A 24,109-nucleotide genomic window follows, 5' to 3' on the forward strand; every position below is an offset into this window, starting at 1 on the left:
TGTGGTTCCCATGCCTTGTCTCAGTTCTGAGAAGCTCTGTCTTTGTGCTTTGGCAGTGGCACCTTGAGGAAGATGAGGTCTCATTCCCTTTTGTCCGAAGAGATATGGCAATGATGTAAAATGATCCTTCATTAACTAGATCAAATATAAAGTAGCTGCATGAAGAGTGGAGTAAGAGTGTCCTGCCCACTGGCTATGGATATGGGACCTGCCATCCATTGCAGTTTAATGTTTGCGAGGAAGTAATGTGGCACTGCTACAGAGCTGCTTCAGGACAACTGAAGAGGACAAGGGGAGACCAGGAGGCGTCACACAGGTGGCCCCTTTCTCTTTTCGCTTCATAGAGCATCCAACAACACAGCACCACACAAGGTGGTGCTTCCTTGTGTCCCCAGCCTGACTTCAGCATAGTCATGCTTTCAAAGAAGGTACCTGGTCTAAGGTCTCCACCAGTAAGACTGAGTAACATAGGAGTTGTTTCCACCTCTCCCAGATGGAAGGAGTGGAGCAGCTGTATGCACTGGAAAGGTGCTTTTAATTGCCTCCCCTGATGCAGTGGGAAGGTGAAGCAAAGTAACATGAGTGGTTTGTGCCATGAGACCAGGCTAAGGAGGCCTCAGTAAACTGGCATATTGTCACTTCCCCATACCAAGGTGTGGTAAACAGAATCTTAAATACACTCTCCCATAGGAATAGAGGTGTGAAGCCCATTCTAGCATGGGCAGAAAGAAGCCTAAGATCAAGTGGCTTGGTTTTGCTGGAACGATGTTGTGTAGCAGTCTGGGAAGGCTGTAGCAATACAGAAAGCTGGCTTGGTGTTAAATTGTATGATTTGTCACCTAAACAGAATTCATCAGCAGGGAAGCCTGATGCCACCTTGAATAGTCACCTCACTTTATTGTGGGATGACCAAATTATTTCCCACCTTGCCTCTATCCTTGTAAACTGGCAAGGTGTGAAAGGTGCTAAGGCAAAGGGAGCTTGAAATTAGTTTCCCTTAGGTTGGAAAACAAATTTACCCCCTCCTCCTTGTCAAAGAAGTACAAGGTGAAGAAAACACAGCTGCAAGGCAGCCTCACATAGCTGATCATCTGTATCGGGCAGGAGGTCTCTGTGTGGTAAGCTGCTGATAAGACCCAAGAGATTCACAAGCTACCCTGCAGGAGGGAGAAGTTTGCAGACTCTGCATATCCAGCAACCAATGCACCTGCCTGGATGTTTTCTCAAGGTCCCAGGTAGCATCAGCTCAGCCCACTATCACCTTCACACACATCCCACCAATGCTGGCTGTTGTCCAGTTTCCCATCACAGAGCTGCTCCCATTTAACAGTGACTGAACTTACCTGACAGTGATCATTGTCCAGTACAGCAGACAGTCTCACTTTTATTTTTGTTAGGTTTAGAGATTTGTGCAGCATAAGCACTTCTCATTTCCAGAACAGAGGTCATTTGGGTCAAAGGCTGTGATGTAACGTGGCAGATTCTCTGGCTCACTCAGCTCAGAGTCTCTCTACAGAATTATAAATATAGCTGAGACATTATTAACATTTTAACAAGTTTCTCTCTTGGAGACCTCAATTATTCACCTGTGAGTAGCTGTTGTTTCATCACCAGGAGGGTGTCAAATGGAAACTACAAAAGCAAGAATGGGTTCTAAGCTTTTAGCAGTCATTTTGTTTTACAAATTAATGGGGATAAAAAGTCCCTACTGAGATCAGTATCGTCCTTCCAGGTGGTACTTTCTAAACTGTACTCATTGTAGCAAGACCTTCTTAAATAGTTTAACGGTCTTGCATCCTCAGTCAAACACTGAGTGGCCACAGCCACTGACCATCAGTATCCTTGACAAATACCCTATCCTGGTGAAGGTCACTAGGTAAAGTCTGCTTGTAAGGGGGGAAAGTAGCTCAAATAAAGGAACAATGTAAGTGTAGCTGCTTATCTGCATGGAGTTTGCCTCTCCTACATTCAGGTTATATTTGGCAAACATTTTTAATGTCAATATTCATTTAAAAAAAAAAACACACATTTATTAAATGTTTCTGTTGGCGGTTTTCATAGGGGGAAAAAAAACCCAAACAACCTGATTATCATTCACTGTGGGAGTGGAAGTTTTTCCACAGTGTGGTGAGACAGGGCTGTAAAGCACACCAACCTTTCCAGAATAGTTGCTGAAGGACAGGTCATTCTGAAATAGTTTGTCCCTGATGCTCTGTGTGGTCACTTACCTTGTGCTGCTTCTGTTTTGCCCTCATTACTCCAGCGAAATCAGAAACTGGCACAAACCCTGTTATTATTTGAAAGGGGAGTCTCAGTCAGACTCTTGCCTTTAAAACAGCTTTAGCTTTTAGGAACACTTGGTAGTGGGAAGTTTTTTAATACTACCAAACCCACCAAAGTCAGGTGTAAAAAGGAAATTTGTTAGAGGATGGGTTGGTGGATTTGGGCACTGTATATGAAGATGTCCGCAAGTATTTGTTCCAAAAGTTGTGTCAATGAAAAGATCACAGTATCACAGTATCACAGTATCATCAGGGCTGGAAGAGACCTCACAGATCATCAAGTCCAACCCTTTACCACAGAGCTCAAGGCTAGACCATGGCACCAAGTGCCATGTCCAACCTTGCCTTGAACAGCCCCAGGGACAGCAACTCCACCACCTCCCCAGGCAGCCCTCCCCAGATGCAGGAAAAAGGGAAGGGAAGGGCTGCTAAAGAGTTTCTTGGAAACTCAATACATTGAGGATCTTAAAAAAGGTACAGCCAATTAGGTGAGCTCAAGTTTAATTCTGCTGGTTGCTAAGAGGAAGTCATTGTGCAACTGTTTTGCAAGAGCATTGAAACTGGTAGAACAAGATACACAGCATGTGGAAGTGAAACTAAAGAGATTAAAGAACAGTTTGGGTTGTTGTTGGGTCTTCTTTAATTACCTTTTCAGGACACTCCACTTTTCTTTAGACTTTAAATAACAGCATGAAGAAGGCCTCATCTCTTAGAGGGAGCAAATAATCCTCTGTCATGCGTAAGCACACTTATGAGAACAAGCCAGCTATGAATTTTCAAGAGGCAAGCCAAGCTGCACAGAAAAGACAGCATATGGGAGATGAGAGATGGAGAACAGGTTCTGTAACAAGGGCCCCTGTTCAAAGCAAGTCAAGAGAGGTCTCAGCATCTAACTCACCAGGTATGTGTTGTACATCAACAAAGCCTTCAGTGTTCAATGAAAGACTCCTTCATCTTTGCTTCTAACCTCCATTCCTTCCTCACCACAGCAGAGGGATTAGCTTTTCAGAGAAGGAAAATCTGAAAACACACTCATTTCTTGTATGAATTCAGAAAACCACAGAAGAAAATGAAGCCCAAGCCCTTGCTGTTCCCTGCAGGCCAGAGCCTTCGCTACAGCAGATGTAGCATGTATAAAATGGGTATCTCTGCTTATGAGCTGAATAGTTCTCACTAGCTGACACAAACCTTGAGCTCTGAGTCTACTGTTCAGCAGTTTTTCTCCAACATAAGAATCTGCAAGTAGTGAAATAAACCCCACAATAACAGATTCTTTAAACCCTGTCACTACTTCAGGCCATTCCTGTGCATATAGCTGGTGAGCAAGGAGCTACTGCCTGCAGTTTCCCAAGCCATCATGAATTATTCTTACACAGTGGGACCAAGATCACTCAAGACAGAACTACTGATCAGTTAACAACTAAGAGAAGCAGTCCCCATGGTTTCATTGAACTAGACAGAATAGGTCATTCCTATTGAGACACATGAGACACATAGGTCATTCCATCCTCCCTTTGGATATGGATGATGACTATCAAGTTTCAGGTCTAAACTGAAAGAAATTATTTCACACTTTTTTGCCCTCATTTCAGTACATCTTCACCTTCTTTTTTGCATTTTCTCTACCTTCCTCAAAGCATCAGGAATATATATGTTAACAAAATGTAGATACATTTATTCAACACTTCTCTTGTTTTCACATCTCTTAAAACACCTGGTCTGAACTCTGTATCTGCCGAGACTGTCCTCAGCACTCTGTGGTTAGCTGAATGCCCTCAAAATGGAGGAATTCACATGTACTGCAAGTGTTCAGCCTAGGAACAATCATGAGCCAAATCACCTTTCTACCTCTGGGCTTTTTGGTTTCTGCCCAGCCTAGGTGTCCTCATTGCTTCTGTTTAAGAAGGACTCAACAGTCTGCTTGGTTGTTCTCAGAAAACTTTCTGTACAAATCTAAATAAAATAAAAACAGTTGGACAGAACTTTGCACTTTGGCCACAACAACCCCATGCAGAGATACAGGCTGGGGTCGGAGTGGCTGGAGAGCAGCCAAACAGAAAGGGATCTGGGGGTGCTGATTGATACCCGCCTGAACATGAGCCAGCAGTGTGCCCAGGTGGCCAAGAGAGCCAGTGGCATCCTGGCCTGCATCAGGAATGGTGTGGTCAGCAGGAGCAGGGAGGTCATTCTGCCCCTGTACTCTGCACTGGTTAGACCACACCTTGAGTACTGTGTTCAGTTCTGGGCCCCCCAGTTTAGGAAGGACATCGAAATGCTTGAGCGTGTCCAGAGAAGGGCGACGAGGCTGGTGAGAGGCCTTGAGCACAGCCCTACGAGGAGAGGCTGAGGGAGCTGGGATTGTTTAGCCTGGAGAAGAGGAGGCTCAGGGGAGACCTTATTGCTGTCTACAACTACCTGAGGGGTGGTTGTGGCCAGGAGGAGGTTGCTCTCTTCTCTCAGGTGGCCAGCACCAGAACAAGAGGACACAGCCTCAGGCTGCGCCAGGGGAGATTTAGGCTCGAGGTGAGGAGAAAGTTCTTCCCTGAGAGAGTCATTGGACACTGGAATGGGCTGCCCGGGGAGGTGGTGGAGTCGCCGTCCCTGGAGCTGTTCAAGGCAAGATTGGACGTGGCACTTGGTGCCATGGTCTAGCCTTGAGCTCTGTGGTAAAGGGTTGGACTTGATGATCTGTGAGGTCTCTTCCAACCTTGGTGATACTGTGATACTATGAAAATAGGCCATTTTTGTGGAACAAAATCTTGAGACAAAAGCAAACTACTATCTGAGATGATCTGTTCAGATTTGGTTCCCCATAATTCAGTCAAGAAAGACCCAACAAATGATTCTTTTCCAAAATACTCTTGCTCTGTTCTCAAAATGATTCACTGTCTGTTAGCACAGAAATTACTTACAAAAGTGGTTATTTCCCACCTTCATCCCAGATGAAAACCAAAGCTCACACAGTAAAGCTGTTCATATTGGGTACCTTGACAACAAACTCCACTATAGGCTGTGCTCCAGCTGGTAATGATTTTGACGAGCAGCTCTTTTCAGAAATCCATGCCTAGGCATCAAAATAATTTTCAAAGGTGACATGGGAAATAAGATTATTACTGACTAAACAACTACAAAATGCATGGACATTGTATCAAATTTGATGCTCCTAAATTTGAACTTCCTAAAAGCCTATTAGAACCTTAGAGGCAAAGATCTCAAGAGGAAATCATGGCTAGACACAAAATTCCAAGTAAATAGCAATCCCAGTGCTATTCCCAGTGGAATACAGTGGTTATCAGAGATCATCTTAGCCTCTCCATGTGCCCCAAGGCAGGGTCCATGAAAAACAAGGGCAGGACAGAGATCTTACAAAAACTGGAAGCTGCCAGGCAAGGTAGTTACACTTGGTAGGTGTATTTAATCACCATTTCAAGACTTCGTGGAGGTTGAATCTACAACCCTGAAGAAATAGTTCCCAGAAAAATTGTGCAGGTTCGAGGTGTCACACAGAGAGAAGGGCTCAGGTGATCTGCGGCTGCAGAGTAGAAGACTAAAAAGCATTGAAGTTTCCAGCTGTATTTGGAAGCTATTTTTGATTTGTCAATGTAAGTGATAATGCAGATGTTCCTCACATCCAAATACACACAATAGCTTAATTGTCATGTCACAATAAAATATTCTTCAAATATATATGCTGGTTAGAGATAGGCTTGCATACACTTTAGACCTTTGCATGTGAAGACAAAACACCTGAAAGCAAAAAGATAGAATCATAATGTATTTCAGAGGATTCTTATGAAAGATGGGGGTACTGATAGATAGTAAGCTGAAGATGAGCCAGCAGTGTGCCCAGGTGGCCAAGAGAGCCAATGGCATCCTGGCCTGCATCAGGAACAGTGTGGCCAGTAGGACAAGGGAGGTTATTCTGCCCCTGTACTCAGCACTGGTCACGCCACACCTTGAGTACTGTGTCCAGTTCGGGGCCCCCCAATTCAAGAGAGATGTTGAGGTGCTGGAACATGTCCAGAGAAAGGCAACAAAGCTGGTGAGGAGCCTGGAACACAAACCCTATGAGTAGAGGCTGAGGGAGCTGGGATTGTTTAGCCTGGAGAAGAGGAGGCTCAGGGGTGATCTTATTACTGTCTACAACTACCTGAAGGGGCATTGTAGCCAGGTGGGGGGTGGCCTCTTCTCCCAGGCAACCAGCAATAGAACAAGGGGACACAGTCTCAAGTTGTGCCAGGGTAGGTATAGGCTGGATGTTAGGAGGAAGTTCTTCACAGACAGAGTTATTTCCCATTGGAATGGGCTGCCCAGGGAGGTGGTGGAGGCACCGTCCCTGGGGGTCTTCAAGAAAAGCCTGGCTGAGGCACTTAGTGCCATGGTCTAGTTGATTGGTTAGGGCTGGGTGATATGTTGGACTGGATGATCTTGGAGGTCTCTTCCAACCTGGTTGATTCTATGATTCTATGATTCTACTCATAAGAAACTAGAGCAGTTGCTGATTGTATTCATTTCCAGTTAAGCTGACATCACAGGAATAAAACTGTTTTTAAAGGAGAAGAATTTTCAAATCACAGTAAAAATAATGAATTCCAAGATCAAAAAATACTTGATTTTCTATTGCTAGAGTACCTCCCATATTCATGTTTCTGAATCTCAATGCAACCACCTTTTCATAGCTGCCATTTGAGAACATCCAGCAGTAAGAGGTACGGGGACCCAGCCCTGCTCTGGGCACACAAACCAAGCCATATGGGAGGAAATACCCCCAGCAAGTCATAAATGAGATCCAAGCCAAATCTCCTCTGTATGGTAACAGACCCAAGCAAGCTTTAGCTCAGTTGCCTCTGTCTGACACTTCATGAAGAAGGGGATTCAGATCACATGGATTTGGACTGCTTATGGCACGCAGAGCTTTTTTCCTTCACATCTGTAAGGTCTGTTATCTTTTTCTCCCTTATTGCTAGAACTCTGTTCCAAGTTCTTATCTCATGTATCAATATTTAAAGGAAACCTTTTCTGAATTATCACAGCTGTATATTTGACAGAATATAGCCATATATAGCACATGTTATTTATACTAGGTAGTGCCTGATTGGCCATTAATCACTCTGTGCTACATGATATACAAATGCTTGAGACTTCCTATCCCAGGAAGCTTTCAACCTAAAGTTCCAATCCTAAAGATAGCTCAAGCTTAGTTACACTCCTATGATTCAGAAACCTTGGAATCTTGTTTTATTCTCAGTGACTGTACACAAGTGAGTGCAATTATATACAGACACAGGTAGAGTGAACTCCCCAGCTTTATTGCTGAGGGAGTGATGATAATCCATGAGCACATGCACTCTCTATGATTTATACTCTGGCTTAGTCAGTGCTTGCACACATCCGCTCGCTCCCAAACACCCTGAATGCAGCGTTAGGCAGGAAAAAAACTCTGCAGCATGCTGGCTAGAATTAGAATTTAGCATTGGCATAGAGAAGACTTTGATGCAAATAAACCACCGGCGATGGGTGGGGAAGGCAAACAAAAAGACACTTCAGCTCAGTATAGTGAATTATTTCTATTAAGCACACAAGGCTTTTCCTTAGTCCTAAGGTTACCTGCAGCATCTCAGCTCCTCACATCACCCCAGCCCACTGTATTAGCAGCAGATTAGCAAGGAACCAAGTACTCTGCCGGAGTTCCCATTCCAACAGCTGTGATCCATTGAGAAATCAATACCTTTTCCCCAGTGAGTATCCCTACTGAGTTTCTCTCAGTATCTTACAGGGGTTATTACAGGTCATCTTTCCTCAGCGTTGCTCCTTAATCCTTTTCTTCTCAAAGACCTGTTTGCTTATGGTTATTGAGTTGAGCTTTTCCCTTTTTTATATCCAATGTTGAAGTTATGATGCCAACTGCAGGAAGATGGAAGACTAGCAAGCTATTACCTGGTGCAAAACATGGACCAGTACCATAATTTGGGGTACAGAATGCAAGCCAGAGAAGCATTAGAAAGCAGCATTTCTGAAGTTTCATTTCTGCTTGATGGCACCAATGGAGGTTCCTTTGTGAGGGGCAGGTGGGGTCTTGGCCTCCTCCTCTGTCTAGAGGCAAGCAGAGGTTGATACTCTCAGCACAGTGGAGAGAATAAGCTGGTCTAGTATCATCTATTGTATGTATCTGAGTGTTCATTTTTTCATGTCTGCACATTCAGACATATATCGGGTTTGATCACAGCTTAGACACCGAGCTGCAATTTGATCACTGCAATCTAGGAAACGAGACTTCTGTGCAAAACTAAGCAGATTTATCTCATCAGAATTTGTCCTACAGACATTTGTGACTGGTAGTTCAAAAACTCATCAGTAGTTAACTTCAAGATGAAATTTGGATTCCTTCCTGCAGTTCTTGGGGTCTTGAAATATAATTTCAGAGGAGGAAAAAATAAGACTAGACAAACACTTTTTCTTGCCTAACAGCATCACTTATGAGAATACTGAGAGAACTGAGAGTGCTAAGTTTTCAAAAGGCTGAGGGGGGTCTTTTTAATGTCTATAAATATCTGAGGAGTGGGTGTCAAGAAGGTGACAGTCTCTTTTTGGTCCTTGTCCTACTCTGGGCACCACCAAATGGTACAAGATAGAGTACAGAAATTCCACTTCAACGTAAGGAGAAACTTCTTTACGGTGAGGCTGCTGGAGCACTAGAACAGGCTGCCTAGAGAGGTTGTGGAGTTTCCTTCCTGGAGACTTTCAAAACCCATCTGGATGCATTCCTGTGTGGTCTGCCTTACGTGATCCTGCTTTGGCAGGGAGGTTGGCCACGATCTCTGGAAGTCACTTCCAAGCCCTAACATTCTATGATTGCCAGTGGCACTTGGATATAATAATTGATAAACATTCTTTAAAGCATTAGCCCCATCACAGACTTTTGGCAAGCTCTTTTTAGGGCTTGTCTCAGTGTAGGCAAACCCAACAAATACTTCAGTCTTGGAGACAGGATGGGGAGTCTGTATTAGCTACCATTTCACTACTTTCTCTTTCTTTGCATGACCCTTTTACTGGAATTACTACTATGGGCAAAAAGTGCAATTCTTAACCCAGTAAACGAAGGCACATGATAATGATAAATATTGCTTTATTAAATTACCTTTATACTCCTACAAAGAAATTTTCTGATTTTTGTTACAGAATTAAATGAAAGAAATTCATTGCTGTCTCTGCAGTTATCTAAATTGAGATACAAAAAGATTGTAAAAAGATCAGCCTATTCAAGTTACAAAAAAGAAAAAAGAAAGAGGCAGGCAGATAACAGACAAGTTCCCTCAGGAATCTTGAGGCTCAGAAATATAAATTCCTATAGTACAATGAAATTAAGAATTCAGCAATGTGTTGAACAATTGTAGACTGTAACTGCACTAGTGGACCACATTATTCAGCAGTTTCCTTAAAGGTATGAATTGTGAACTGAACAAAAAGTGTAGCTGACACAGCAGATCTCATTTAGTTGTTCTCCCTTTCTCTCCCTCCAAGTTGAAGCTGTGAGATCAGCATGCAGCATTTAAATGATAGGAAGGAAACTTGCCTCAATAAATATTGGAAATGTCTCCATTCCATAACTATTCCTATGAAAGTAACTAGCTGTTACAAATCAGTTTCAAGTAAAACAGGTGGCTGAGGCAAAAATCACCAAAATCAGATCATAGGCAAATTTTACTGTAAATACAGTAATTTGAGAGAAACACATAACCATAGCACTGACAGGATATCAATGCTGTTGTATTATAGGCATGATGTGTCAGTAGAAAAATTAAGATGCCTATTATCAAAATTGAGGACATTCATTCCAGTCTCTGGTAATCTAATCTTAGTGCAAAACAGATGCTAAGACACATTTAGCAAAAAGAGGTGAGACATTTAAGGCCGAAAACTTGTTCAGTCATCACTATCGCTTCCGGATTCACTCAGCTGCAAGTCGTTTCCTAGAAGAGAGAGAGTCATCATATTACTCACTTTCAGGGGAAAAAAAAAAAACCCAAACTTTTCCTTTTTTTCCCAAGTTACTCACTTTCCCAATCAAAGGCTCACAAAAACAGTTCAGGGTGGGGGGTGTGTGCTAGTTTGAAGCAGGGTAGAATGTTTTGGTGAGAAAAAGTAGATCATAGGCTGTGAAAGGAAAACAATGGTGATGTCTGCTCCCCTCACAGTCTCACTGAGATGTATGGGAACAAGAAAGAAAAACATTAGATAACACTCTTGCCATTTTTGCTGCACTCTCTGGCTGTGCTCTAGCTGAGCTGCATCTCCCTAACCTCACCTGCCACTCACCTTTGCCTCTTAACCTCTTGGATGAACCTCTATTCTTCTTTAGGACTGGGGTAAGGTTGAGAGGGGCAGGGGGAAGGTGCAGGGGTGGTTGAGAGCCCCTCCTGGGGACTCAGGTTTCTGGGAGGGGAGTTGTGTTTCTGTATTACTTTTACCTTGTATATTTCTATATATAACTGTATATAATATAAATATCTGCTTGTACATTGTGCTAGCTGTAAATAAATAGCTTCATTTATATTCCCAGAGCTGGCTGAGTCTAGTTGGGTATTTCAAAAAAGTGTGTGGGGGGGTACACCCAAACGATCACAGGGGTGTCAGACTGGATGCTCTTTAACTATCCCTTCTAAATCAGATCATCCTATAAATTAATAAACATGTCACAGAACCTTAGTAGAAGAGGGATTTTTTTTTCTTCTGTGTTTAATTCCTGGCAAGGAAGCCATTACCTTTTTAGCCACGACTGCATTCATTTAATATCACAGGATCACAAAACACCTAGCTGTCTCTGCCACCCACATTTTCATGCTTCATAACTGGGAAAACTGCTGGTGAACGCAGTTTTGTGAAAAACGAGTTGTTGGATTTGTTTTTTCTAAACCATCTGAATGCTACTCAGCTGTGCTTGAAAACAGAGTAGTGTCTCAATCAGGAACAGCAGCTCTTTGATGTACCATTTAAGGATGTATCAGTGACCTACTATTTCAAACAGGTTTTGGAACAAGCGAACAAACAAAACATCAAAAGACACTGTACACAGCACTTGAATTTGGTTGGCTATACGTATTTCAAAATGGGGAAGTAAGAAGAAAGGCTACATTGTGCTTGCAGTGGATGCCCATTAGCTAAGAGGGTGGGAGGGAATCTTTCCAGGATGACAGATAACTAACAAAAAAATTGGAATACATCAGCGTGCCACACAGAATCTGCATTGTATCTACCAGCTTCCTATGCAGTCTTCAGAATCTGTTCCAACTAGTATGCTTTTATTCACACCTCCCTTGCCAAACAGCCATTAAAAAAACACAGGAATACATCTAAGGTTGGGCAGAAGTAGCTTTAAAAGCAAATAAAAGTTACTGTAACTGAGGAGGCACTTTTTTTCACGTGCTGTTTCTTCAGCTGTAGCACCCTTCACAGACCTCTTTTGCAGATGGGTAAAAAAGTAACTTCAAGAGAGTAAACCCAACAAGACATTCAGGGTGGATCTTTTGTTATCAGGCAATTTCTGCCAGAACACTTAAGTCTTTAACGTTCCTGTATTTAACCTTCCTTTGTTTTCCACTGTGTCATCACTAAAGCTTAGAAAGTGGTACGTGGTTCTCTGCAACAGACACTTTCTATATACACAGACAAGAACAGCAAAAATGGCTCCTTCCAGAAATCTTTAGATTACTGCTGCAGGCAATTTCCACCCCCTGCCCTCCTAGTCCCCTGTATTAAGACAATTATTTACAGGTCCTATTGTTCTGATATAATTTCTTTTAAAGGCAATTTTGAAAGAACAAAAATCAACCCATTTGCTAATAATTATTCAGGACAATATATTATCCAAAGTAATAATATTTCAAAGCAGAAAATAGTCTTAGTAAATTGAAGTCATACACTTAGCACTCAAAGCAAAACAGACAGGGGATTCTTCGAAACCCCAGCCCTGTTTGACACTACCTGCTTTAAGAAAGGACTGGGAGTATGAGGAAGATAACCTTCCAAAGAGCTTTTGAAGGCTGCAGAATCACTATTTCAACATAGTTAATATAAATTACACAAACCCTGTGGCACCAGCCAAAAATACCAACGCTTGTGAAAACCAGCAGATGAGAAAAGCACAAACTGCAAGTTCCAGAGTAAGTAATAAAACATTAGGATTTACTTCAGGGGAATCTTTCTGCCCTGATTTTATAACCCTACCTCCAAAAAAACACCTTCAGAGAGATGGCAAAATAACACAGACTGGACTTGGAAGTTTGCAGATGGGTTTGGTGTGAGACCGGAAAGTTCATTTATAACTATGACTCTGAAGAGACATCTACACTCTATTGAACATAAGAGACAGCAATACAATGGGGAAGACTCTTGAATTCCTACTTCACAGTGCCAGTTGCTTATTAGCAATATTAATTGGGGGAATCAGTTGCACTGCAAATTACACCATTTCCTAAACTTTAAAATCAATTACTACAATGCATTTGATTGAGTTATAGGGGGTGGGGAAACTCATAGGAATGACCCAATTTTCACAGATCTTAGTGGGCAAACCAACACCAAACTAACACAAGGGAAGATTATTTCATGACTAGCTGCTGGTACAAGCACCAAGTAACAAAAGACGAACTGAAGTTGTGCTGAATACTGTGTACATATGGCCCCAAAATAGCAAATCTACTCTGTCTGTTCTTTGGAAAGTTAATGCAACTTTATTTAAACAAGTGGTTTGTAAGGCAGCTATGATCAAATACTTATGAAGAACAGATTCATTAGAGTCACCGTTTACAAACTTTGTTTTAAGGCAAGATGTGAGTCTATAGAGTCACCTTCTGAAGGTAGAAAGGAGAAGCAGGATTTTGGGGGTGAGAGGCAGTCTTGAGCTCTGGATTCCAGAAGATGTAGATTTTGTATATCTGATGGACGTATTTGGTTACCATGCCCTAGACACCACCTCCCATGTTCTCCAATTTCCACAAAACCTCAGCTGTATGATTTCTACGTGCAAGATCAAACACTACTCTTTAACCCTTCCCCCAGCCTTCTGCTTGCACACAGCAAGCCAAAAGGAAAGCTCCTTTAATTACCCAGGATGGTCCCCGTTCCACAGAGGCACACAAAACTAGTCACGCACATAAGCAATCAAACCTCAGAACAGGATCAGACATGCAAACAGCTTGTGCTGACATTTGTCAGTTCAATATCTTAATTTTCATAAAACATTATTTGACATGGAAAAAAACAACTGTACAGGACCCCGAGAGCTCCTGCCATTCAAGCTAGAACCATGTGCTATCCGTTTAGTTTTTCCAGATGTCACTATCCTGCCAAATCCCTCAGCAAGGGAGCTAGAGAAACTCATTCTACTTTAGACAAAGATCAAAATGCTTACTTTAAAGTGTATTTCAAGCAGTAACCACATGGGAAGCTGAGGGCACAACTGTTTTAAGCAGTAAATAGATTTGTAACCATAACAGAAGTAAAGGGGATTAAGCTAAAGATCTAGGCAAGCACAGATAGCCAAGCCCAAGGCATTATGCCACAGAGGTTGTACCTGTCATACTGTCCTTGAGCACCATCAAGCCACCATTCTTCTCCTCTAACATTTTAATGTTGTCATGTTTTAAACAGCACTTTCTTGCTATAGATGTTGGAAGTGGTGGACTTGGCCACCTGCACTGCTAAGTGTATTTTTCAGTGGAAGCTTTGCTAGCTGGGATTCTGTCAGCGGGGATAGAGCTTGATCTTGTTTTCCTAACAGTTTTATTTAAAGCATGAAGAACTGGAAATCTCATTTGTGAGCAAGGGTTGAAACAAACGGCACACTCCAAAGTTACACAAATTATAAACATGGAGACATTGTTCTCTACACTGACAGTAGAATGAAAGCAGCACATGTACACAAAGTCACAGGACTTTTTGGTCTGATCTTATCTGTTAATACAGCACAGAAATAATCAGCACAGGTATTTAATTAAGTATTTAAATACTAGCTAGGAAAAAAACCTGTTCGTGTTATCCATTAAGTACTGAAATAAAAGTAGAACTACCAGAATCTACAATTTCAGTACAACAAGTTTACATATAAATGAAAAACCTTCGAGATCTCAGGCAGCAAACCAGGATTGATGGAAATCTCTTCAAACCAAAAGCCTACAGCTAAGCACCTAATTAAAAATGTAATAATTTTTAACGAGTCACCACAGTTGAATACTCACTTCTATGTCTGAACACTCCTACTTTTTAGGTAGCAACCTTAAGATTCTCTGGCTACTGGGATTTTTTTTTTCCTGTCCAAACTCTGTTTTGGAATACAGTGAGCATTCAGTTCCAGGTTGTGCAGCAATTACTTCTTGAAGAACATCCCAGCTTCTCCTCAAATTATATTTTTAGTTGCCTTGATGGGTGGAGTAAGATAGTATCACCTGAAAGCAAATTGCGTTTTTCCTTATATGCACAGGACAGTTTTGCTGTGCTGTCCAGTGGAACAGTGCCATGAATAATAGTGACTGAAGTAGCTAAGAATACACCATCTCTTCTGTAATTCAGAGCATTGTAAGTATAATATCTTTCCCATAGTTCTACCCAAGAAATTATAAGTGTATATTTTGGGACAGCCTGGCTAGTTCAAGTATTTTCAATACAAAATTACTGTTCTCCAGTCCCAACGTATATATCTGGGAGGAAGCCAAAAGGGCTTAGGAAATATTTTCAACTGCATCAGCTTTAATTTAATATCTCTGGGGACAAAAAACCTTCTATAGACCAGTGTCTAATTCAGACCACTGCTGAATAATCAAGCCCTAGCATCACTTCCCACAGTTTTAATTATAACAGAGACGTACTTAAAAACAATATGGTTTCCTTTCAGAATCTTGATGTCTGGAATTGCGCACTAAGAAAAGAACAGCCTTTGTACTTACGTAGTGTATTCATCATATGACCACTGCTCTCTTGGGATCGGTTATGACTGGCATCTTTATCAGAGACAGCCTGTTGTGGTATGGCAGACACAGTAGGCTGTGCCTGCAAATAAGGCATTGACATAGGAAGAGAGGGCTTCGTTTCTTCATCTTCGGAATCACTGGAACTGTTTTCACTGCTTGATGAAGACGACGAAGAGCTTTTAGAATCGGATGAACTGTCAGAGCTACTCAGCTGGTCCATGATACTGGCTTCTGCTTTTAGCTCTGCAAACAATACAATTTGTTGCTCGGTTAACATCCATCACACCATAAGGAAGAGGGGGAAAAAATAGGAAAAAAAAACCCAATCAACAATGGAAGTAAAGTACATGCATTGTAGCACCTAACCAAAACAAAACCCACCCAAAATCTCCAGAGTGAAGAAAAGGGCACAAGCAAGCACCCAGCCTGTCATTTGGCTTTCTTCTCTTGTAGCTCGGGCATTTTCTGCCTTTCAAGCCAAGTATTAGAAGAAGGGTAACTGTGAACTCAAATGTTAACCCCACATTCCACAGGATAGTGCACCCACTATAGTCTTTTATTTGTGCATCTAGCAAGTCTCTTCTATATTTTTCTTAGCATCTCCAAAGATGCCTTTGACTGACTAAACACTGCAGCAGCAATCGCACCGATAAGTTAGCTGTAAGATGTCTGCAGCTGCATCCAAAATGCCTCCCAGCAGTTCAGCATTAGAATCAATATACTTGTTTGGACTAGGTGACATTCTGCTCAAAACCAAGTTAGGCATGAAGACTCTCCAATGGAGCAATCTGCAGGAACAATCTGGGGGGGTGGAAGTGGGGGTGGAGGTGGAGCCAGAGCAGCTTGAGGTAGACAAGAAATACTGGAAATTAAGAGATCAAACTGACTCAGCCAAGTTGCATTCTTGATGAAATAACTCACCTGATTACAATAATATTTAGAAAAGTACGACTGGATAGATCATGCCACACAGTATGCACTGTTGATACATACTAGTTGAAATCCACCATATGGAGGATGTTAAGTTTTGCAGAAAGGGTACAGAATGATTAGGCAAAACAGGGGTGCGGCTAACGGACCACTGAAACACGGCGAAGGGAGATTTTGTACAGCAACTTGAATTATGCAGAGTGCAGAAGTTCATCGTTAAAAAGATGGAACTACCCAGACATTTGTTCAGATGGTCTCAGAAGCACTTGAGATCTTTCAGGAATAGCAGGCATAAAAAGCAAGTAGGAGAGTGGCTCATCTCACATCAGATTTACCCAGAAGAAGAGGTTGAAGATGAAAGTCCCCGAGATGCGAGACAGCTCAGAGCTTAATCATGCGAAAAGAGAACAAAAGAATAAGCTTCAGCAGTAACTTTCATGAAGTCTTCCAATTCCCAGTTATCAAAGGCCACTCTACAGGAAAGGTACTTAAGGACAGTCAGCTTTGTCTAAAAAGCCAGCCTAAAGGAAAACTGTACTCAGGAAAAATGGCACCTGAAATAGCACAGCTATGGCTACAAGGACAAACTAACCCAATGCCAAGGAAGATCAGAAAATACAACAGAAGACCATACTGGCTGACACAAATACATGGAAGGAAAAAAAAAAACAAACCACAAAAATCTCCTCCAGTTTCTAGGGACATGTATGAGAGAACAGATTCAGAACAAAAGAAAGAAAAGCTAAAGCAAAGATTAGGATGCAGCTAGCAGGACAATCAAGAAATTGTTACAGAATTAATTCTGGAGAAGAAAGGCCAAAGAAATAACTGATCCACCACAGATCTGGAGCTGTAAGTTCACTGAAAGAAACCACTGCAGTCCTATGCATTTCATACCTCTTCCTCCCTGCTCTCACCACTGTCTAATAATGGAAAAAATGTAAGTGAAAGGCATAGAGTAAATACCAAGACATGGAATAAGATCTCTGCATTGACTTTTAACTTAATCTGACAGTTTAAGCATTTTTGAACGGTTAAGGAAAGGCTGTAAGTATGCTAAAGAACAAAGGTAGGATGATCTTTCCCCCACCCAAGAAAACCAAGTTAGTAACAAGTTCAAGATAGCGTACTTAAGCAGGAATAGTTAGATACACAACCATGAGATGGAGAAAATTATGGAGTCAATACTTGTAAAGAGCCTGAGTTACTGCGGATCACTACACAGAGCTCTATCACAACATGCTGCTGTGGAAGTTACAAGCACTGCATTGAAATGTGATACTATTTAGTCTTTGTGAATGAAGATGAAAAGTGCCTGTAAGACAGACTCCTTGCTCAACTCAGCATGGCTAAAACAGTAAATGTATTTAGGTGTTATACTTCAAGAAGGTTCTGGACACATTGAACGTCAGATACAAAGGAAAGTGACAATGAATCAGGGATTAGAAAAACCCAAACAACTAGAAATCCAGAAAACTTCTAACAATAGGCAAAATGATGCCAGCTGGTTCAGTCTTAAGAATGGGAGACCCATAGAAATGTCTGAATACAGGAAGGACTGCTCAAAAATCAGCTGACTAATCTCATTTATACTTGCATGGTAAATATGAAACTAGCAATGGTCTTAACTGCCAGATTATTTGTTAGGAAGAGCCTAAACAGTAAGGACAGCAAAGCCCTAAAGTGGATTGCCAGAGAACACAGGATCTGGAAGGCTTTAAGAACAGGTTTAAAAAATCATGCCAGAAATCTGACTTCAGGACAGAAAGATGAACTAGATAATTTAAAAGCTCTGTACTATCTCCATATGTTGTTACACCTTCTCTGTTAGTACTCAAAATTGAGCTGGCCATTATGTGAGAGTTTGATACATGTTGGAAGCCACTTTGGTGACTTGCAAAGTGCTTGACATCACTTTCCCCAAAACAACAGAAAACCAAGAAATAGCATCATTTTATTCCATGCACTCAAATACTCCATCCTCTTCACAATCTTAGGTGTAATCTAGTACTGTTCTGTAGTACATATTTCTCATCAGTTTAAGATAAAAATGGAAAAAACCCTTTATAATGGCACATGCAAATATGACACAAAAAAAAAAACCACCACCAAACCCCAGAAACCCAAATCTGTTTAAAGGAATTCAGAACGTCTTAGGAGGCTGATGTCAGTTCCAGTCAATGAAACTGCCACCTGTCAGCATTTCTGCAGCAAGTAATTACCACCTGCCATGTCCCTTATCCTCCAAAAGGAAATAAGGCCTCCTATTATGTGAATCAGGAGTGTCACACCAAACCAGAGTCTCTAAAGACACAGTACATAGCACTGTTCAAGAGAGCATTTATGCAGGTTTTTAGCTGTCGTTTTCATTGGAACCTCATCTTTCACAACAACTTATCTGGTAATTTAAAATGCATTTTGAGTTGTAAAGGGCTGTAGCCTGTTCGCTCAGCACAGAGAAAGAATGTCAAAATAGAAGTGATTCAGTTAGTTCCAGTGTCACAATACAACCAACAATATACTTGATTATAAGTAGCAGCAGACGACAAAGTCAAAGAGAACAAGCACTGGGACTCCTGACACTGTTAAGCCTAATGGTTCATCTGGTTTTTTACCTTAGCAAGTTATAAATACTGCTTTGTTACCACTTGTATGAGTGGTCATTTCTCTATCAGGCCCCATAGCAGGGGGCCTACAAGAAAGTTGGCAAGGGACTTTTTAAGGTGCCAAGTAGAGGGAGTGGAGCCAAACTAGCAGTGGTTAGATTCAGGTTGCATGTTAAGAAATAGTTCTTCACCATGAGGGTGGTGAGACACTGTAACAGATTGCCCAGGGAAGCTTCATCCCTGAAGTTTTTAAGGCCAGGCTGGATGGGGCTCTGAGCAACCTGCTCTAATGTGAGGTATCCCTGCCCATGGCAGGGGGGTTGGAAGCAGATGATCCTCGAGATCATCCAACCCTGACAATTCTGTGATTCTGTAAAGTACTTACATAATCAGCTTTAAAACTTTGGTTCTTAAAAACTAACTGCTAGTTAAGAGCAAAGCTTCTGAAACTTATGTGACACTGGAGCTTACCTCGTTCAATATCATCCATAGGAGAAGGAGGAAATATCTTGTCTTTTGGTGGAGAGCTTTTCATGTTGTTTGGACCCTTAGTTGCATTTCGCATTTGCTGCTGTTGTTGCTCTATGCGAGACTGGACTTTACTGCTTCCTTCAGCTCTGTGAGTAAAAGCAAATGATCCTTAACTAGAAGCCAAGACTCAAGGTATAAAGCAAGAATACAAGGAATACAATACCTTAAGTTGTGGAATTGTTTGTCCTGCCTTTATAAAGAGCAACATTAGATCCCTAAGCATATACTGCATACAATTACAAACAGGTGTATTAATAAAAATGTTAATAGAGCTTTTTAACCCTTTGTCCATTGATTTGGGTTGTTTTTTCATAGCTGGCTATCACTTCATTGTTCTGCTGGAAATGACTTATATGGACTCAGCAGCAAAAAAAAATAATCAAAACTTGGTATGAGAAAAACAAGCCATTAATAATACTGAAACATGGCACAGAGTTGATCTTTTTTATTTCCTCATTTGCAAGTCAGAAGACAGTAAGGCAAGTTAGTTTTTAAACTATTTCATTCCCCTCTAAACTCATCAGAAAATAGTTATATCCCATTCAACAATGTGTCAGTTTCTATGTCAAAACCACCCAACGTTCCCATTTCTTCCACCAGAGAGGACTTGAAAGCTGTGATGTCAGTGTGCTGAGAAAGCAGGCTTTTCACTCTACTGAACAAGGCCAGGTAGTTTCTAAAAATGATGTTTTGCAAGAAAAAAAAATAGTTATGGGTAGTTCTGTATCTTAATTTAGACTCATTAACAAATGGATTTTCACAATGACTAAAGCACAGTTGTTTCTCCTGTAAAGCACCCACCTGGTTTTTTTCACAGTGATGTTGCTACTAAGTTTCTCTAGGCGACATTCTCCAGTGTCATGGTTGATAATTAAAATACATTCTTTTAGGTAAGGCTTCTTTGAGCCCTTGAACACAGTCACTGGTGGAGTTGAGCCCTGTTAAATCAGAAGTCAAGTAAATGGTACTTCTATAGTATTTTTTTTCTTAGGCATAGAAATCCGTCACAGTGATGACAAATTAATTCAAAGTAGAATCACACTAGCCATGACCAAAAGCAGCTGGTGTTTGACTGGAATGGGATTTCACCCAGCTCAGCTTAGTTTGAAACTGATTAAATGCTTATTTCCCAGCGAGACCATGCTCACTTTGGACTCCTTTTACCAAAAAGGGTTTCAGTTACCATATCGGCAGAGCAGTAAAGCATGGCAGGTAGTAAATTGTCCCTTTCCAGTCTTTCCTGCTTTAGAGCTGCACTAGAGCAATAAATATCAAGAGGAAACTTGCACTGCCAACAACCACATGAAGTTTTTCTGTGTACGCAACACTTCTGGGTCATCCTGCAGCATATTTCCAATGTGGTAAATACACTTAAAGTTACAGCACAGCTATTCAACCTCTAGGTCTTTTGTGATTTTACACTCTTAGAGCAACTGTTTTTCTACTCGAGCAAAAGAAATTAAAATCACACAAGCAGCATTTGAAGCAGCACTGAAACTTCTTATCCTTCTATAGTCACTATGCACTCATGACAACAAAATTCCTGATTCCCTTAAGCCTGCCACTCTTCAGCCGCCCCACTCACCTCAATATTTGGCAGTGTTATTGTCACCTGTTCACCTTTGCCAACTTCAAGGTCTCCTTCACAGGACATATCAATAGATGCAGGCTTAAAATCATCTAAACAGAAAAAACAGAATGGATTAATTACAGGCTTCTCAAGAATCTTATCAATGTAGACAACTTTCAATTGCAGCTGGAGGGTTTACAGTCTTTTTAGCTGGTGTATCATCTGCCATTCCCCTGAGCATATTATTCCATAAAGTCAGCAGAATTTCAAATTAAGGTGGTTTTCTCAAGATCAGTCTAAGTGTTAAAACTTGTCAGTTAAAATTAGAAAAATGCTTTCAAGTTTTAAAGGATAAAGAGAGTAGAGGAGCTGTGTTATATTTCAAAAGATAAATCCAAACAGTTACCTTCAGGGAAAAAAAATAAAAATCAATAAACAGGTCTTGAAAATGCTCATTCCACACATGGGAGATTGAAAATGCAAAGAACAACATCGACCCTCAATAATCAGTTTTTGCAGTCACTTTTGATTTCACTGTAACATGTCAGGATCTGGTCAAACCTTGAATTTCAGTATATTTATTTTCATTAAAGGTAAAATTACTTTCCAATTAAATATTAATTTCCTTTTTGTCTTTTTTTCAGCATCTAAAGTATAGGTTAAATTAAGTTTTAAACAAAAGAAGAGATCAATTTCTGTCCCTTTAAGAAAGCCCGAGACTAAAACGAGCACGTATTCAGGCACCGGCACACAGGCATGTAAAATACCACGACGGCTAAAATGCTCTTTCCACCACAGATGACCTGGGAAGGGCCATGGCTAAAAGGCCTGCCCGCACGGATCTGGGCAGATAGGACGGCAGCAGGAGGCTCTGCAAGGCACGTGGTAACATGTATGAGTTTGAACTTGTGGCTCCAGCACACGCAGGCGTGGGGCCAGTCTTGCACGCTGGGGATGTCCAGCACCCCGTCTCACATGCTGGCGAGCAGCACCCTGTTGCAGCTTAAGAGAGCCATGGAGGGGCCAAGCACATAAAGAGCATGCTCCTTGGCCACAGCTCGGCACGTACTCCTTGCCTCACAAGCTGCCCTGTCACTCGCCATGGGTCACAGACGGCTGCGCTCCGTGACGGCTGGGAGCTTCCCAGTGCAATAACGCTGCCTGCAACCCACAGAGCAGGCGGCACAGACCACAGCTGGGAACCGTGTCTCCAGCCTGCACACTAACCAGGCAAGAAAGCCAAGCTTCAAGAGCTGGTGGGCAGGGCTATGCCCGCAGCAGCCGGCTTTGAGCTAAGACGCAAGTAACAGCTCCTGCTAACCTTGTTCATGGCAAAACCCCACACGTCATCTTACAGGAATAAACATAAAATAGTTCCAAAGTTTCTCATCAAATCGGAGACTGTTTCCTGTGATATACAGCCACTGTGTGGTTAGCCTTTAGAAAATTAAGATACTGATTCCAGTGTCCATAAATGAACTTGTGATCTTAACTTTTAACCAGCAGATATCTTCCCCTTTACTCATCTGTTCACAAAAAAACTTCAGGTGTCTGAGAAGGCTATCTCTGGAGATGTATTTGACAGAAGTGATGTCCATGTGAGTTTGTGTGTCTCACTTGTTGGAAAGGAAGAGAGATTTCAAAGCAGATTTCAGAATAAATCATCAAATTATAGAAGTCAGCAAGAAATTGTAATGGTAGGAGATACCAGATGGTTTTTTTTACTCCTCTTTGAAATTATTTCTTTTAAAATTTCAAGCTACATCATTTGTTTAAATTCACTTACAGCTTTTGCCTGCTCCCTCTCCTCCTCTCCCACGGCTGCAGACAATCCTACTAAGTGCCATTTGCTCACAGAAAGCACATTACCCATCTTGCTGCACTGCATGAAAGCACACATGACATTCTCTAGAGAACCTCCGTGAGACTGAATCTTAGGGACCAGTCTATAAATGAGATGTCAAAACTAGAAGTAGCAGTTCTAAATTACCAGAACTATAATCCTGGGAGCATTTGTTTCCTAGCTACTCTCAGAATCTTTGAACACACATCTCTCTAGATAGTAATTATGTACCCAGGGAGGGTACACCAGCTTTGTGATTAATACTAATACTGCCTTTAACCTCTGGTTGCTGAATTCTACTTCTGAAAACTAAACGCAAGGAAAGAGGTTAAAGCTAGAATTCCAGCCCAGTTCATTTTTCAGAGAAGCTGCATCAAAACACTTTTCTGGATGTAAAAGCAAAGTTAGTGTCCAGAAAGTAGCGAGAGGCAGTAAAGGGATACAACAACCTGCGTGCACTTCGCCAGCAACACGCTCTCACAAGCGACCGAAACCTGACCTGCATCGCTCCCGAGATGCCGGACCTACACCCCAGGCTCACTTCCCTGACGTATCCCAGGACGAAGGCTGCCAAGTCACTTCGGATTCCCGAGCCCTGTCCGTGTAAGCTGACTGATACTTCACTTCCCATCAGGCTGCCGGTACCACCCGCCTACCGAAAAAATAAGGTCTACCACAGCCTATTCAAGATGAAGGGGACCCTAAGCCTGGCACCGGAGCACATTCCATGGTGGTTGTGCCTACGCTGCGTTTCTCCTCCCGCAAAGCCCGGGTGCCTCCCGCGCCATGCCCGCCCCATGACCGCTCCAACACACTGGGCTTGAGAGCAAGGCGAAGCCGGGTCGCAGCACCCGCCCGGCCAGTTTGCCCACCCCTCATGGGACCGCTGGATCCGAGGCAGAGGGGAGCCAGCTGCCGCCAGACAGGCAGGCGCTCCCGCTCCGGATCCAGCCCCCTGAGGAGCTACCCAAGCCCACGCTCACATCGGACGGTGTGGAAGGCGCAGCGCGGCTGCTTCTCAAAGCTCTCGCCCAGCTGCAACACCCGCTTCTTGGGGTCAAAAATCGACGGGACCGCTCCGTTCATCGCGGCGCCTCAGACCATGGCGAGCCTGAGCGGCCACTGCCGCCGCCGCCGCAGGCGAACATCCTCGCAGCGCCCGGACACGCCCCGGTCCCTGCCGGGACAGGCCCTGCCCACACGAGCTCCCATAGGTCGCCGGCAGATGAGCCCCTTCCCTGCGAGCCTCGCGTCACGGCCAGCGTGGCCCTGGATTGGCGGCGCCGCGGCCCCGCTGTAGGTTTCCACGAGCGGATCTGTCGGCGGCGCCGGCTCGCACGCGCATATGCAAATGACCCCCTCCTCCTGCGGGGGCAGCTCCG

At 42.5% G+C, this 24,109-nt stretch overlaps 1 protein-coding gene across 3 annotated transcripts; it reads right to left on the reverse strand.

Moving 5' to 3' along the window:
* Window positions 1-9,408: 9,408 nt before the first annotated feature.
* On the reverse strand, window positions 9,409-23,944 carry EAF2 (ELL associated factor 2). Of its 3 annotated transcripts, none has more exons than XM_064157328.1 (6): window positions 23,711-23,936; window positions 20,900-20,994; window positions 20,116-20,252; window positions 19,255-19,400; window positions 15,224-15,490; window positions 9,409-10,252 (listed from the first exon to the last, which is right to left on the reverse strand). In XM_064157328.1, the coding sequence occupies exons 1-6, from the start codon at window positions 23,811-23,813 to the stop codon at window positions 10,206-10,208; spliced, it is 795 nt and encodes a 264-aa protein (XP_064013398.1). In that variant the 5' UTR covers window positions 23,814-23,936; the 3' UTR covers window positions 9,409-10,205. The 3 variants fall into 3 exon arrangements, with proteins under 3 accessions (XP_064013398.1, XP_064013415.1, XP_064013407.1); XM_064157345.1 differs by lacking the exon at window positions 23,711-23,936 and adding an exon at window positions 22,671-22,796; XM_064157337.1 differs by lacking the exon at window positions 9,409-10,252 and adding an exon at window positions 12,433-14,725 and having other exon boundaries at window positions 23,711-23,944.
* Between the last annotated feature and the right edge of the window lie 165 nt (window positions 23,945-24,109).

Source organism: Pogoniulus pusillus, chromosome 2 (assembly GCF_015220805.1).
Source record: "Pogoniulus pusillus isolate bPogPus1 chromosome 2, bPogPus1.pri, whole genome shotgun sequence".
Lineage (NCBI taxonomy): Eukaryota > Metazoa > Chordata > Aves > Piciformes > Lybiidae > Pogoniulus > Pogoniulus pusillus.

Bases quoted from the DNA above. Each gene is read 5' to 3' on its own strand.
- EAF2 (XM_064157328.1), bottom strand. From the start codon at position 23,813: ATGAACGGAGCGGTCCCGTCGATTTTTGACCCCAAGAAGCGGGTGTTG. The intron at 20,253-20,899 runs GTGAGTGGGGCG...CTGATTTAACAG, and splicing joins TAACACTGCCAAATATTGAG to GGCTCAACTCCACCAGTGAC. The intron at 15,491-19,254 runs GTAAGCTCCAGT...TATTGTTTGCAG, and splicing joins TATGGATGATATTGAACGAG to AGCTAAAAGCAGAAGCCAGT.